Genomic DNA, 12,941 nt, shown 5'->3' with positions numbered 1-12,941 from the left:
TGTTCATGAGAAGGGGGTGAGCCTGTGGGTCCACATCTTCACCACATGTTCCAACAGGTGGACACCCTTCTCCCTAGGGTGGAACCCATCCACTTCTTCTCTGGGCCAAACTTGTCCCCGCTATGCTGTTTGATGATTTAATCCCAGCCCTCTAGTTACACTGAAGGGGCAAGCAGTTCTGATTCTGGATGTTTTCATCACAGTGCACACACGTCATCACCACCATCACCAGTACTACCATGAACAACAATTCGTCCCTGTCGTAGGAGCAAGGATAACATTCCTGCTCCTTTCATATGTGCTAGAGCTTCTTGGCCACCTTCCATTCTGCCCCCATCTTCACCCCAAGTAGAAGCAAATGGACAACTGGATCTCTATTTATCCACAAAGCATCTCGTTATCACCCACATCTCCCTGTTTGTGCCTCACTCTCTGGAATCACACAGGGGCACCCACAGAGGTGATGGGGAGAGGGGTGTGGGATGAAGGCGGAGGGGCAGGTTAGCTGCCCACACCAGCCAGAGCCTTGAAGGCAAGAAGAGGATTTGTAACTTATCAAAAGAGCAAAGAGAAAGCATTTAAGCAAGGGAATGGCATGATCAGAGTAGAATTTTCTAAATAACCCTCTGACTTTGACTTCTGTGTGGAGAATGGGTTGGTAGGTGGCAAAGTGGATGCAGGGAGACCAAACAGCCAATATCCACTCAATATGTATCTTTGAGCACTAACGTGTGCTAAGATACTTGTCCAGATATTGTAGAAGCAATGGCAAGACAAACACAAGTCCTGGGAAGCTGATGGTCTTGGAGACCACTGCCATATCCAGGCAAGGGATTGTGGTTGTTGAATCTGGGCTGGTGGAGTGAGGATGAGGAAAAGTGGACAATGGCTTGTATAGTAGGTAAAACTGATAAGATTGGCATTGGGGTAATTATGATGAGCAAGAGAGGGGGGTATGAAAATGTCCTAGAGTGGTGGGCTTTGGCACTGGCTGTGTAGCTTGTCAACAATGCTGTTGTGTGATGGGGGAAGGCTGGGGGCATGGCCAGACAACTGTGTGCTCAACTCCGGCAGGTAAGTCTGATTCACAGTGTGGGCTCAGAGCAAGCACTTTGTTAATAAAGCTACAGGAGGTTCCCTGTGACAGTTCAATCTATACAAAATGTTCTGATGGGTTCCAGCCCAGGTGGCCATCGTGGTGTCTGATGAAACTCTCTGATTCTCTTCTATAAGCACAGCTGATGAGGAAATGGAGGACACTGAGGGTCATGCCCTTTTTGTCGCACCACCAACAAATGACTTATTTTCAGTTCCCCTTCATTCTTCCCCATCTGAAACTTCCCAAACAACTGGCCTCCAATCCATTCCACCTTCTCAGTTGCTATGGGCTGAATTGTGTCCCCCTCAAAATTCATATGCTGAAGTCTTAATCCCTAGGACCTGAGAATGTGACTGTATTTGGAGATAGGGCCTTTAAAGAGGTAACTAAGTTAAAATCAAGTCATTAGGCAGACCCTAATCCAACATGACTGGTGTCCTTGTTGGAAGAGGACACAGACACGCACAGAGAGACCACGTGAGGACACAGGGAGAAGATGGCTGTCTACACACCAAGGAGAGAAGCCTCAGAGACAGCAACCCTGCTGACACCCTCACCTTGTACCTCCAGCCTCCAAGACTGTGAGGAAACAAATTTCTGTTGTTCAAGCCACCCAGTCTGTAGTACTTTGTTATGGAAGACCTAGGAGACTAATAAACCACTGATCTGGTCCTGAGATCTTCCTCTAGTCCCTCCTCTCTGTCTCTCTCGGTCTCTGTCTGTCTCTGTCTCTCTCTCTCTCTCTCATACACACACACACATACACACACAGGTTCTTTACCATAATCTCTGAATGTTACAGCCAGGATGCTGGAGCATTGCACATAACACCTTCATCCCTGAGTCCCCCAGAGCGTTGTCACTGAGGTTCAGTTCAGTGAGGCTCCAGTTGGTGCTCAGGACCGAGAAGAGGCTCTGGCAAAAGCTGAGAGTGAGGTAGCAGTTCGCCGATCTAGAAATTGAAGGAAGGAAGAAGGAGAGAAAGGAAAATCAGTCTCTAAGAATAACAAACTGAAGCTAGGGGCCGAAAGTGGCCGGCACCAGTTCAAAGGCCTCCCGGGATTCAGAAATGAGCCACAGAACCAAAGACTGTCTCCTGAGGAACGAAAAGGGCCAGGGGAGCTCTGCGCACCTTATGAGGGAAGGAGCATGAGCCTGTGACCTGGGCTGACTGGGGGCGCCCTAGGGCCCCTCGCTTGGCGCCCTTCTTCTCCCACACTCATTGACCAGTGTCCTGCCCACAGCCCTGGACGCTCTGCTAAGTGATCCAGAGACCAGTTCTCACATTGGCTGCACAATAGTGTCAGAGGTGCTCTCAAAAATGCCTCAGCCAGGCCACACCCTGGGAACAAAGTGAGAGTCTCTGAGATAGGACCAAGCACGTGGATATTTTTAAGTCTTCCAGGCGATGCCAACGTTCAGCTCTTGTGAAAATGCAGATTCTGATCCGTGGGTCTAGGATTCTGCCCTTACAACAGGCACTGAGTAGATATCCATGCTGCTGGTCCTGAGAAGGCTCTGGGACACACAAAGCAGGCTCCTGCCCTCAGAGGAAGGAAGCTGTCATCCAGCGAGATGGGGTCAGGCTCTTTACCAGGAGTTTGAGTCTGGGTCTCTGTGAGCCGTCCTCCAGCTGTATGATCCTGCCCAGGTCCCTGGTTTCCTCAGCCTCGCTTTTAGGGCCTAATGAGCAGGTCTGCCTCCTCCTCCTACTCCCTCTCTCTCTTTCTCCCTGTCTCCCATCTTCTTTCTAGCTATTCTGAACTATGTGCTGTCGTTGAAGTGTACCTGCTTTCCCGCCTTCCTCCCTCTGAGCCCACTACTCTCTCTGTCGGGGGGCCCTTGTCCACCCTCGGCTCTCTCACGCCCCGTCCTTCAGGATCCAGCTGGTCAAGGGCACCGTGTGCTTCAGGTCACTCTGCAGGCGTTCTTGCCACAGCCCATCCCCCTCTACCGTCTCCCCTTGTTTCCTCACTGTCCCCGGAACCCAACCTCAAGTCACTGCAAGCAGGATCTGGGTCTTAGCCACCACGGAAGCACCAGCAGGAGGTCCTTGGTGACCCAACGATAAATAGAAAGGCCATCCTGGTAGTGGCGCTGAGGCAGAGAGAGGAAGCTGAAAACTTATTCCTGCCAGGGAAGGGTCTGGCCCCCTTTCTCCGTAGTTTTGTCCCATGTCAAGTGTCTTCTACACAGGTCGAACCCCCGCATTCTCTGGGCAGCCACCTTCCCGCGGCTACTGTGGCTGTGGCAGCTCCCTGCAGGGACTTTGTAAGTCAGGCAACTCAACTGCTTCGCTGTGCAGACACCACACCTGGCTTCCAACCTCCTGGAGAGTCCACGAGCAGACCCTGAGGAGGTGCTGCTGCTGACCGCCTGGCTGCAAACCCAACGTGGCCGAGGAGCACTCGGTCCCTCCCAGCCCGTTTCCTCCGCTTCCCCTCAGTGTGTGTGCCAGTGGAGCTGGGCCCTCCTCATCCTCTCCTGCACACTCTCCCTCAGACCACGTTCGCACCCACTTCCTGCCAAACCTTCAAGGCAGGCTCAAACTGCACTCCTCCAAGAGATCTGCCCCACTGTCCAGTGCTAAGGCCCTCTGTCCTCTGCATTCCTGGGACAGTCACTGGGGCTGTTTTGCCCCGGCCCCTAAGGTGTTGACTGGCTGCGAGGCACCAGAGCCCAAGGAGATTACAAACATTTTTATTCAATTCTCTACCCCATGTGATATCCTGCGCTGAACTGCCGTCCATCAGACGTTTGCTTATGGTTTCACTGGCTTTCTTCTCATCCCATTTGTTCACCTACCCTTCCTCTACTAGTCAACCTCTACCAATGGGGGGGTCTGGTGGTAAGGGTTGATGGCGGCATTATCACAGAGCTGTGGAAGCTGCATTTGAAAGACAGCTGCGAAGAGGGGAGAGGGAGAAAGTGCTAAGAGGAAGGTGGCCAGAGGGTGGAGGGCGTGTTCCACCACCTGCCCGAAGCCGAGCCTCCTTACCGAGGAGAGTAGGCAGCCTCCGGGAGGGCACAACAGTCCACGTCAGAGTGTCGAACTCCCTCCTCCTCCTCCTCCTCCTCCTCCTCCTCCTCCTCCTTGGGCGAGTCGTAGAGCAACCTCAGGGAAAGTGATTCCACACTGCGACAGTTCTCAATACAAAAAGAAGAAACCACGTGGTCCATTCTGGTGGAGAGACTGATCTCGATTTTGGGGAAATAGCCCATGGCCTTCCGCACGAAGTCCTCCTCCTGCATCTCGTAGAGGCAGTAGAACAGCTCCAGCTGGCTGGGCTGGGGCTGCAGCTTCTTGGCCTCTGCTTTCACTTCGATCCATTTCAGCAGCTCCAGCCTGATTTGCTGAGAGATCTTGCAACTCAGTTTTTTCTCCAAGTAGGAGGTTCTCTCCTGGTTTACAAGGCCGAAGAGGAAACGGACGACAAAAATCAGGTACCCTTTTTCGAATTTGCCGTAGTTTTCAAGAAGGACCCTCACGTCCCGGTGCGGAAGCTTCGAGCGACTCCACAGCACACTCCTTGTCCTGCCCTGCTCCTCGTCCTCCAGCAGGTAGTACATGGCAGCAAAGAACTCCTGGAAGGTCATGTGGATGAAGCTGTAGAATTTCTCGCAGTCCACTTCCTTCTGGAAGAGGTTCATCCTCAGGAAAGCAGACACATCCGCCTTCTGCAGGCCGTGCTTCCTGAGGTCACACTCCTCAAACAGGATTTTCTGGTTCCAGATTCCATCTGCAGCCAATGAGCAGAGACCACGGAGGATGGCAGAGACTTGGTGCTCCTTGCTCCCTCCTCGGGATTGCAGCAAACTGGAGAGGAAGAAGACATACACCGCGGTGGTGGTCTTGGACGTCTGGGCAAGGCTCTTGCCACTGTCCATCTGCTGTTTCAGCCCGGTGCACACGATCCAGCAGACCAGGGGGATAAAGCACATGGTGAAGAGGATCTCGTTCTCCTGAATCAGCCTGAAGGCTTCCCTGGCCTGCTGCTCATCTGAGAAATACTTAAAGAAATATTCCTTCCTCTTGGCCTCCGAGAAACCCAGGATCTCCACATGACGGGGCCGGTCCAGCAAGTGCTGCAGTTTCTCCAGGGCCGCAGGTCTCGTGGTGATGAGCAGGGAGGCCTCAGGAAGCAGCTTCTTTCTGATGAGGCTGCTCAGGAGAATGTCTCCCCGCTCCACCTTCTGCCAGTCCGTGCAGAGCGCCTCCGTGTGCTCATCGAAGGCGCCTTGCAGCTCATCGAAGCCGTCCATGAGGAAGAGGATCCTAGAAGGCTTGCTCAGAATCTTGCCTACGGGCGGCTTTGGGTCAGGGCAGCAGCTGATGATCAGGTCCCCCAGGCTCCTCCGCGTCCCGAGGCTCACCTCCCGACAGTGTATATAGAACAAGTAGTCAAACCTGTTTCGATAAAGTTTCTCGGACGCCCAGTCCAACATGATCTTCCTGGCCAGGATCGTTTTCCCAATGCCCGCTGCTCCCTGGAATACCACCGTGTGCACGGGCTCCGAGTGCTGGTCGTCGGGCTCGAACAGCAACTCCAGGTTCATGGAACTCATGGGGCAGTCCCGCGTCTTGGCCGAGGTCCTGCCGATGGCCAGGAGCTCGTGCTCCCTCTCCTGCTGGCTGCGGTGCTCCTTGACGAGACACAGCCTGGTGTAGCGTTTGTTGAGGTTCACGCTCTCGCCCAGACGGGCATTCCTGTCTTTGATGCACTGGAACCTGCTTCTCACGTGCTTTCTGTACTTCTTACAGTAATCTGCAGTAGACACAGAAGGTTAGACTTTGGGAGAAGCCCAAACACGTCCACCAGAGATGATCTGTCACAGGGGCCTGTGGTTGGCAGGGAGTGGTGACTGAAACTACAAAATGGGAGGTGCAGTTTCTCTCCACTGCTTGGGTACAGGTGGCCCCAGAAATCTAGGATGTTAGACTCTTCCTATCTATACACAGCTGAGCAGAAGAGCAGCGAAGTGCCGTACGTGCTGCCCTGGCCAGAAAACCCTTTTTTTTTTCTTTTGTGAGGAGATCAGCCCTGAGCTAACATCCGCCAATCCTCCTCCTTTTTTGCTGAGGAAGACGGCCCTGGGCTAACATCGGTGCCTATCTTCCTTCACTTTATATGGGACGCCGCCACAGCATGGCTTACCAAGCAGTGCATCGGTGCGCGCCCGGGATCCGAACCAGCGAACCCCGGGCCGCCGCAGCGGAGCGCGCGCACCGGGCCGGCCCCCAGAAAACCCTTTTTATTCATCATTACTCCTTGAGGTGGTCTGCAGCCCACGCCTTTTAAAACCTGCAGCACTCGGTCCCAATCGCCTCCCCTTGGTTCCGGGACTACAAGGAGCCCCGCGAACATGGGCCCTTCCTTCAGCTGTCGTGGATGTCCTGAGATGGGCCTCTGTATCCTGAGAAGCAGGAGCGTGCAGGCTGACCAAGCTCCCCAGCTCCCCAGTGCCTCCCAAACTGGGTCTCCAAACCCAACTGGAACTCCCACCCTCATGGCTTACCTTTCTTTTTTTTACAAATAGAGATTCTGGAGAGGTACCCCAGTAAACCTATCCATTCCTCTTCAACACTTTCTTCTTGGCATATCACATGCGAATGATCTGAAAATAAAAGGAAAAAGATACAAAATGTCAAAACCCAGGACTCCTGACTAAGGTGATGTGATTGAGACCCAATACCCAACACCGGGCACAGGTCAGAGCTCCTGGCTGGACCCCTCCCAACCAGCACACGGCTCAGAGCTGTGGCTGACAGGAGGGCAGGTGAACACCAGCTGAGGGTGTCCCTGCCATCCTAATTTCAAAGCAGTGGATGTCACCCACCCAGCCAGCATTGTGGCCCCTCTTATCAAGTTGAGGAATCGCTCCCCCAGGCCTGGAAATCACTGGCAGGCAAGGCTTCCCTCACCTCCTTTGTCTTTGGGAGACTCCCCTCACCACCCCACCCTGCTGGGGTTCTGGTTTTGAGGCCCTCCCCACGCTCTGCAATATCCCCAAGATGGCCACGGGCCAGCGGGAGCATCCTTCCCTGACCTCAAACGCCTGGAATTCATCTTACCCACATTCTGGGTCTCCCAAAGTGAGAATCTGTGTCTAACTCAGCGGTTCAGAATCCTGGCTGACATTAAGAAGCTTTAAGAGGTGGGGCCCAGGCACCACTAAGTTTTAAAAGCTCCAACATGCATCCACAGTTGAGCATCACAGATGTAAACAATCACGAAATCACATATTCCAAAGAGGCGTCCACAGGAGAAATTTAGGCATGGTAGGACAAGAGTTGGCACAGGGGAAACACATGGGCAGAGAACCTGAGGAGGGCAGGAGACCAAGAACGACATAAAGGACTCCTGGTAGGTGTCTACTTATTCTGCGGGCAAATGGTATTGGTAACCCAATCACAAAACAAAATGGCTTGCTGCACTTACACAGTGAAGGCAAAAGTTCATCTGAAAGTGCCGGCCTCATGGGGTTTGTGTGAGGAATGAACAAAATCCACGAAACTGCCTGCAAACGACTTCTGCAACCACAACCGTCACCCTTGACTGTGGTTGGTGAGTAGCAGGCGCTGACGCAGTTATGGTTGTACTATTACAGCAGTTTCTCCAGAGCACCCCACTGCCGTGCGCCCCTGCCTCGGGTCCTGGGCATTTTTCTCCCCTTCTTCATACCCACGTTGCCTTCCCGCCTCATCATGCTTCTCCCCAGCTACCAAGCACTTTTACTCCTCCTTCCCACCAGCTCAACATCATCATCCTTGAGGTTCTAGATCCTTCTGAGTCCTTCCTTGTGCCCCTCCCTTGCTCAGAACACCAAGCTTAAGGAAGAGCGTGTTGGGGCCGGTCCCGTGGCGTAGCGGTTAAGTGCGCGCGCTCCGCTCCTGGCGGCCTGGGTTCGGATCCCGGGCGCGCACCGAGGCACCGCTTCTCCGGCCATGCTGTGGTGGCGTCCCACATAAAGTGGAGGAAGATCGGCACGGATGTTAGCTCAGGGCCAGTCTTCCTCAGCAAAAAGAGGAGGATTGGCGTGGATGTTAGCTCAGGGCTGATCTTCCTCACACACGCACAAACACACTAAATAAATAAATTTAAAAAAAAAAAAAAAAGAAAGAGCGTGACCCCGAGCATGCCCACAGGATGCAGGAAATTTCTTTCACCATTCCAGTGCCCAAAGTCATGGCCACAGGAAAGGCTTTTCTGTGAGGTGAGAGCTGGCCCCCTGAGCCATGGGAAGCAGACACTCAAGCTTGCTGGCTGTGCAGACAGACACATGAGGAGCTGGATGAGAGATTCAGATAAAGTGAAGCTAAACAGGGGAGGTTCCTAGGGGTAGATGAGCCCTGACGTGGGGTTTTAAAGGAACTAGAAAAAAGCAAAGTGCTTTCCTCCATCTTCTCATAGTACCGTCATGAGAAGAAGAGAGAGGATGAAGCCAAGATAATAAAAGAATTGATTAAAAAACAAACATACTGGGCTGGCCCCGTGGCGTAGCGGTTAACTGTGCGCACTCCACTGCTGGCGACCAGGGTTCAGATCCGGGCACGCACCAACGCACCGCTTGTCAGGCCATGCTGTGGCGGTGTCCTACATAAAGGGGAGGAAGATGGGCACGGATTTTAGCCCAGGGCCAGTCTTCCTCAGCAAAAAGAGGAGGATTGGCAGATGTTGGCTCAGGGCTGATCTTCCTCACAAAAACAAAAAACAAAAAAACACCAAACATACTAGCTTTGACACATTAAAGGAAACTATCAACAGAGTGAAAAGGACCCCACGAAATGGGAGAAAATATTTGCAGATCATACATCTGATAAGAGGTTCATATCCAGGATATGTGAAGAACTCCTACGAGTCAACAGCAATAACAACAAAACCCAATTAAAACATGGGAAAAGGACTTGAATAGACATTTCTCCAAAGGTAAACAGACGGCCAACAAGAACATGAAAAGACACTCGATGTCACTAGTCATCAGGGAAATGCAAATCAAAACCACAATGAGATACCATCTCACACCCCATACGATGGCTACTATCCAAAAAAAAACCCCGTAACATACTTGTTGGCGAGGATGTGGAGAAGTTAGAACCCTTGGGTGTACACTGTGGGTGGGAATGTGAAATGGTGGAGCCACTATGGAAAATATTATGAAACATAGAATTACCATATAATCCAGTAATTCTACTTCTGGGAATATACCCAAAGGAAATGAAAGCAAGGTCTCAAAGAGATTTGTACACCCATGTTCATAGCAGCATTGTTCACCATAATCAAAAGCTAGAAGCAGTCTGAATGTCCATTGATGGATAACAAAATGTGCTACATACATACCATGGAATATTATTCAGCCTTAAAAAGGAATGAAATCCTGTCACATGTGACAACATAGATGAAGCCTGAGGATATTATACTAAGTGAAATAAGCCAGACAGAAAAAGACAAGTACTTTATGATTCCATTTATAAGAAGTCTGCGGAATGATCAAATTCATAGAGACAGAAAGTGGTGTTTGCCAGGGGCTGAGGGGAGAGGCGAATGAGGAATTGTTGCTTAATGGGTGTGGAGTTTTGCAAGATGAAAAAGAGTTCTGGAGATTGATTGCACAACAACGTGAATGTGCTTAGCACTACTGAATCATACACTTAAATACGGTAAATTTTAAGCTACATCTATTTTATCACTATTTTAAAAATACCTTCTTGTTTCCACTCACCCCACTCTGGCTCATCCCTCTTAGCTTTCTCGTGGAGGTCTCTCCTGTTGATCGCAGCAAAAATCCACACTGCCATGGCCCACGCCTTCTCCTGCCCGTTGAAGTCAATCATCAGGGTGGCGAGATCCACAGGATCTGCTTTCTCTGTTTGACCCCGAGGGAGCGGGGTGCCCTTCTGAGGAGGATAGTCTTCCAAGTGCATCTTGAATTTCTTCAGGTCTGCGTCCTCCAGGTCCTCCAGGTAGCGCGCCAGCTTGCAGCGGACGCCTGCCATGCTCTCCTGCAGCCCTGGTCAGGCAGCTTGGGCATACGTCCACACTGGGAAGTCCGGTGGTGAAAACAGCATATGGGTGAGGAACGTGTTTTTAAAAGTCCACCCTGAAGAGAACTAAACTATCAAAAACCCAGAAGACTGCAAGGAGGAAACATCACTGGGCTGTAACAAGTCGCCATCTTTGGTTTTGAAATGTGAGCCAAATACTTACCAGAAACTTTCCTGCCGGCTCTGCCCAGGACTGTGTCCTGAGCCATGGAAGAAAGTTTCCCTGTGGAGAGAAACAATAATTAAAACCACAGACTGGACCGCATTAACAGCATGATGGAAGCCCGCACTGCTTCACGGCGCCACCTCGACATATGGCCGGGGGCACCTGGTCCCACTGGTTACTGGGCTATGACCTCTGACAAGCTCTTCACTGTCCCTCACCTCAGTTTCCAAGTCTGTAAAATCACGGAGTGGGAAGGATGGCCTTTAAGTTCCTTCCAATTGAAAGACTCTGCTTCCTTGTTTCTGTTTTGACCCGAGGAAAGATGGATGGGGGATGAAAGAAGGAGGCCAGGGAATGACTGTGGTGATAGCAGAGCAGTGCACGGCTAGAGACAGAGGGAGAACATTGAGGCAGGCGGAGGAGGGGCTGCTCTGCGACTGCTCTTCTATCAATCCACTGATTGACGGAAACAGAAATGAGACGGGGCTTGGGGCGCGTAGGGGGAAGAGTGGAAACATATCCCTCTTTAATGTCTCCTGGTAAAATCTGTAATTGTGATAGGTATTAGAAAGGACATTTACGGAGAGCTTCTCGTGGGCTGGGCACTGCACTGATGCTTTTCCTCATCTAACCTCCCAAAGCCCTACGAGGTGCCTCTATTCCTAGCTCCGCTTTATGGAAGTAGAGACTGTCTTAGAGACGCTCAGAGAATTGCCCAGAGTTTCGCAGCCAGGAAGGGGCGAAGCCAGGATTTAGACCAGGGTCATCCGTTTCTGAGCCCACGCCGCTGCCCCTGCACTTTTCACAGCCTGAAAAGATAGGAGACCATTTCTTCCACCACTTAACTGTGTATCGTAGTCAGATAGAAACAAAAGTGATCAAAGACAATAGAATATACCATTAAAAGGAAAGCGTTTATCACACACAGCTTCTCACTGTGGCGTCCCCCACTCCATTTTCCTAACCGGACTTCAAGTTCCCCAGAGAGTGGAAAGCTGCTGTGTCTTTCAGTCTGCCACTTCAACTGGTTTTGGACAGATGAACACGCTGGATTTGTTTGGCCTTGAGTGCTTCGTATTCCTGAATTTGGAAAAGCACATCAGCCAAAGCCACCGATGATGCTAACAGGAGGCAGGGGCGCTGTGAAGCAGTGGAGCAAAGCGGAATTTATAACGACCACGGTCTGACGTTTGAGACGCCTCAACCACACTCATCTCTCCTTCTCCTATCGCCACTCGTGCCGCTCCACTCCTGGCCTCGCACAACCCCAAGTCTACCCCCTAATGTATTTGGTGGGGGGTCGAGGGGTCTCCAGACAGATCCACCAGCTCTGCAGACCCTCCCAGGTCCTGCTCCATCAATCTCTCATCCACAGCAGGACTCCGCCTCTCTGTGCTCCCCTGACCTTAACCCCAGTGCACTCTGCCCTGACGCTTACCCCTCTGGGCCTTTGCCTCATTTCCCCACACACGTCTCACCCACCCGCTCCCTGGTGGAATGCTGGAGTCATGGGGTAAGCCGTGGTTGCTGCCCGTGTCCTCGGCACCCCCCCAACACTTGCACACATAGAGTCCAAATGATAAACATAAAAGAACATTCCAGAATCATTGTTGGAGGACAGACTTGGAGGCTGGCAGAAGAAATCCCAAGTCCGTTAACCAAGGCGAGTCTGGCCCTCGACACCCCTCCCCATTATTCCCCGGCCCTTTCCGTCATCCTGCTCCGTGGAGCTGGACTCACCCAGATGTGGTCTCAGGAACAGCCGGAAAGGAAACTTGATGAATTTATAGCGGTCACAGCCCAGCAGGGGCAGGAAGGATGTGGTCTCAGTGTGGACTGAACGCGCTTGCATCACAGGCCGAGGCAGAGACTGAGGGTGACACACAGCTCCGGGTTTTCCAAACCGAATGCACAGTGTTTTCAAAGTTGAGCCTGGTGGTGGCTGGAGAAGTCTGGCCTCTGCTTGGTGGCCGTCAGGGCAGGGAGTGGGGGAAACTCGGTCAGTGCTTGAGGGGTGTTCCCTCTCACTCTCACAGCAGCCATGTGAGCGTGGTAGTGACAGAAGAGAGAGTGCAACGGGGGATCCCCCAGGGCGGGAAGTAGAGCGAGAGCTTGGCCCAGCGTCCAAGCACGGAGCCCATGCCCTTTCATGCGTCACGTGGAGGGGTCAGCAGGAGGTACAGATGCTCTCATCACCTCTTATTTATTTATTTTTTTTGTGAGGATGATTAGCCCTGAGCTAACATCTCTTGCCAATCCTCTCTCTGTCTCTCTCTTTTTTTTTTTTGCTGAGGAAGACTGGCCCTGGGCTAACATCTGTGCCCATCTTCCTCTACTCTATATGGGACGCCGCCACAGCATGGCTTGACAAGTGGTGTGTTGGTCCACACCCAGGATCCGAACCTGCGAACCCCAGGCTGCTGAAGCGGAGCACACAAAGTTAACTGCTATGCCACCAGGCTGGCCCCATCTCTTATTTTTTTTTTAAACCATCTTATAGAGGTAAGTATGCACCTATGAACCCATCACCACCGTGAACCCATCACCACCGTGAAGGCCATAAACACGTTTATCACCACCCAGACTTTCCTCCCACCCACCCCTTTGTTATTATTGTTGTTATCGTTATTATT

At 51.9% G+C, this 12,941-nt stretch overlaps 1 protein-coding gene across 2 annotated transcripts in view; it reads right to left on the bottom strand.

Annotated features, from left to right (window-relative positions):
* Positions 1-12,102, bottom strand: part of NLRP3 (NLR family pyrin domain containing 3) — a 36,219-nt gene extending 24,117 nt beyond the window's left edge. The window contains exons 1-6 of one of the 2 annotated variants that reach the window (XM_058555522.1): positions 12,049-12,102; positions 10,306-10,365; positions 9,821-10,138; positions 6,617-6,715; positions 4,098-5,865; positions 1,881-2,051 (exon numbers count right to left, since the gene is read on the bottom strand). In XM_058555522.1, coding sequence (XP_058411505.1) covers positions 1,881-2,051; positions 4,098-5,865; positions 6,617-6,715; positions 9,821-10,094 — 2,312 coding nt within the window. In that variant the 5' untranslated portion in view covers positions 10,095-10,138; positions 10,306-10,365; positions 12,049-12,102. Of the gene's footprint in view, positions 1-1,880; positions 2,052-4,097; positions 5,866-6,616; positions 6,716-9,820; positions 10,366-12,048 lie in introns of both variants that reach the window. The other variant, XM_058555495.1, reaches the window with a different exon arrangement.
* Between the last annotated feature and the right edge of the window lie 839 nt (positions 12,103-12,941).

This window comes from Diceros bicornis, chromosome 1, assembly GCF_020826845.1.
Source record: "Diceros bicornis minor isolate mBicDic1 chromosome 1, mDicBic1.mat.cur, whole genome shotgun sequence".
In the NCBI taxonomy this organism is placed as follows: Eukaryota; Metazoa; Chordata; class Mammalia; order Perissodactyla; family Rhinocerotidae; genus Diceros; species Diceros bicornis.
The sequence above is the reverse complement of the archived record's forward strand: the minus strand, read 5'-3'. Positions and strand labels throughout refer to the sequence as shown.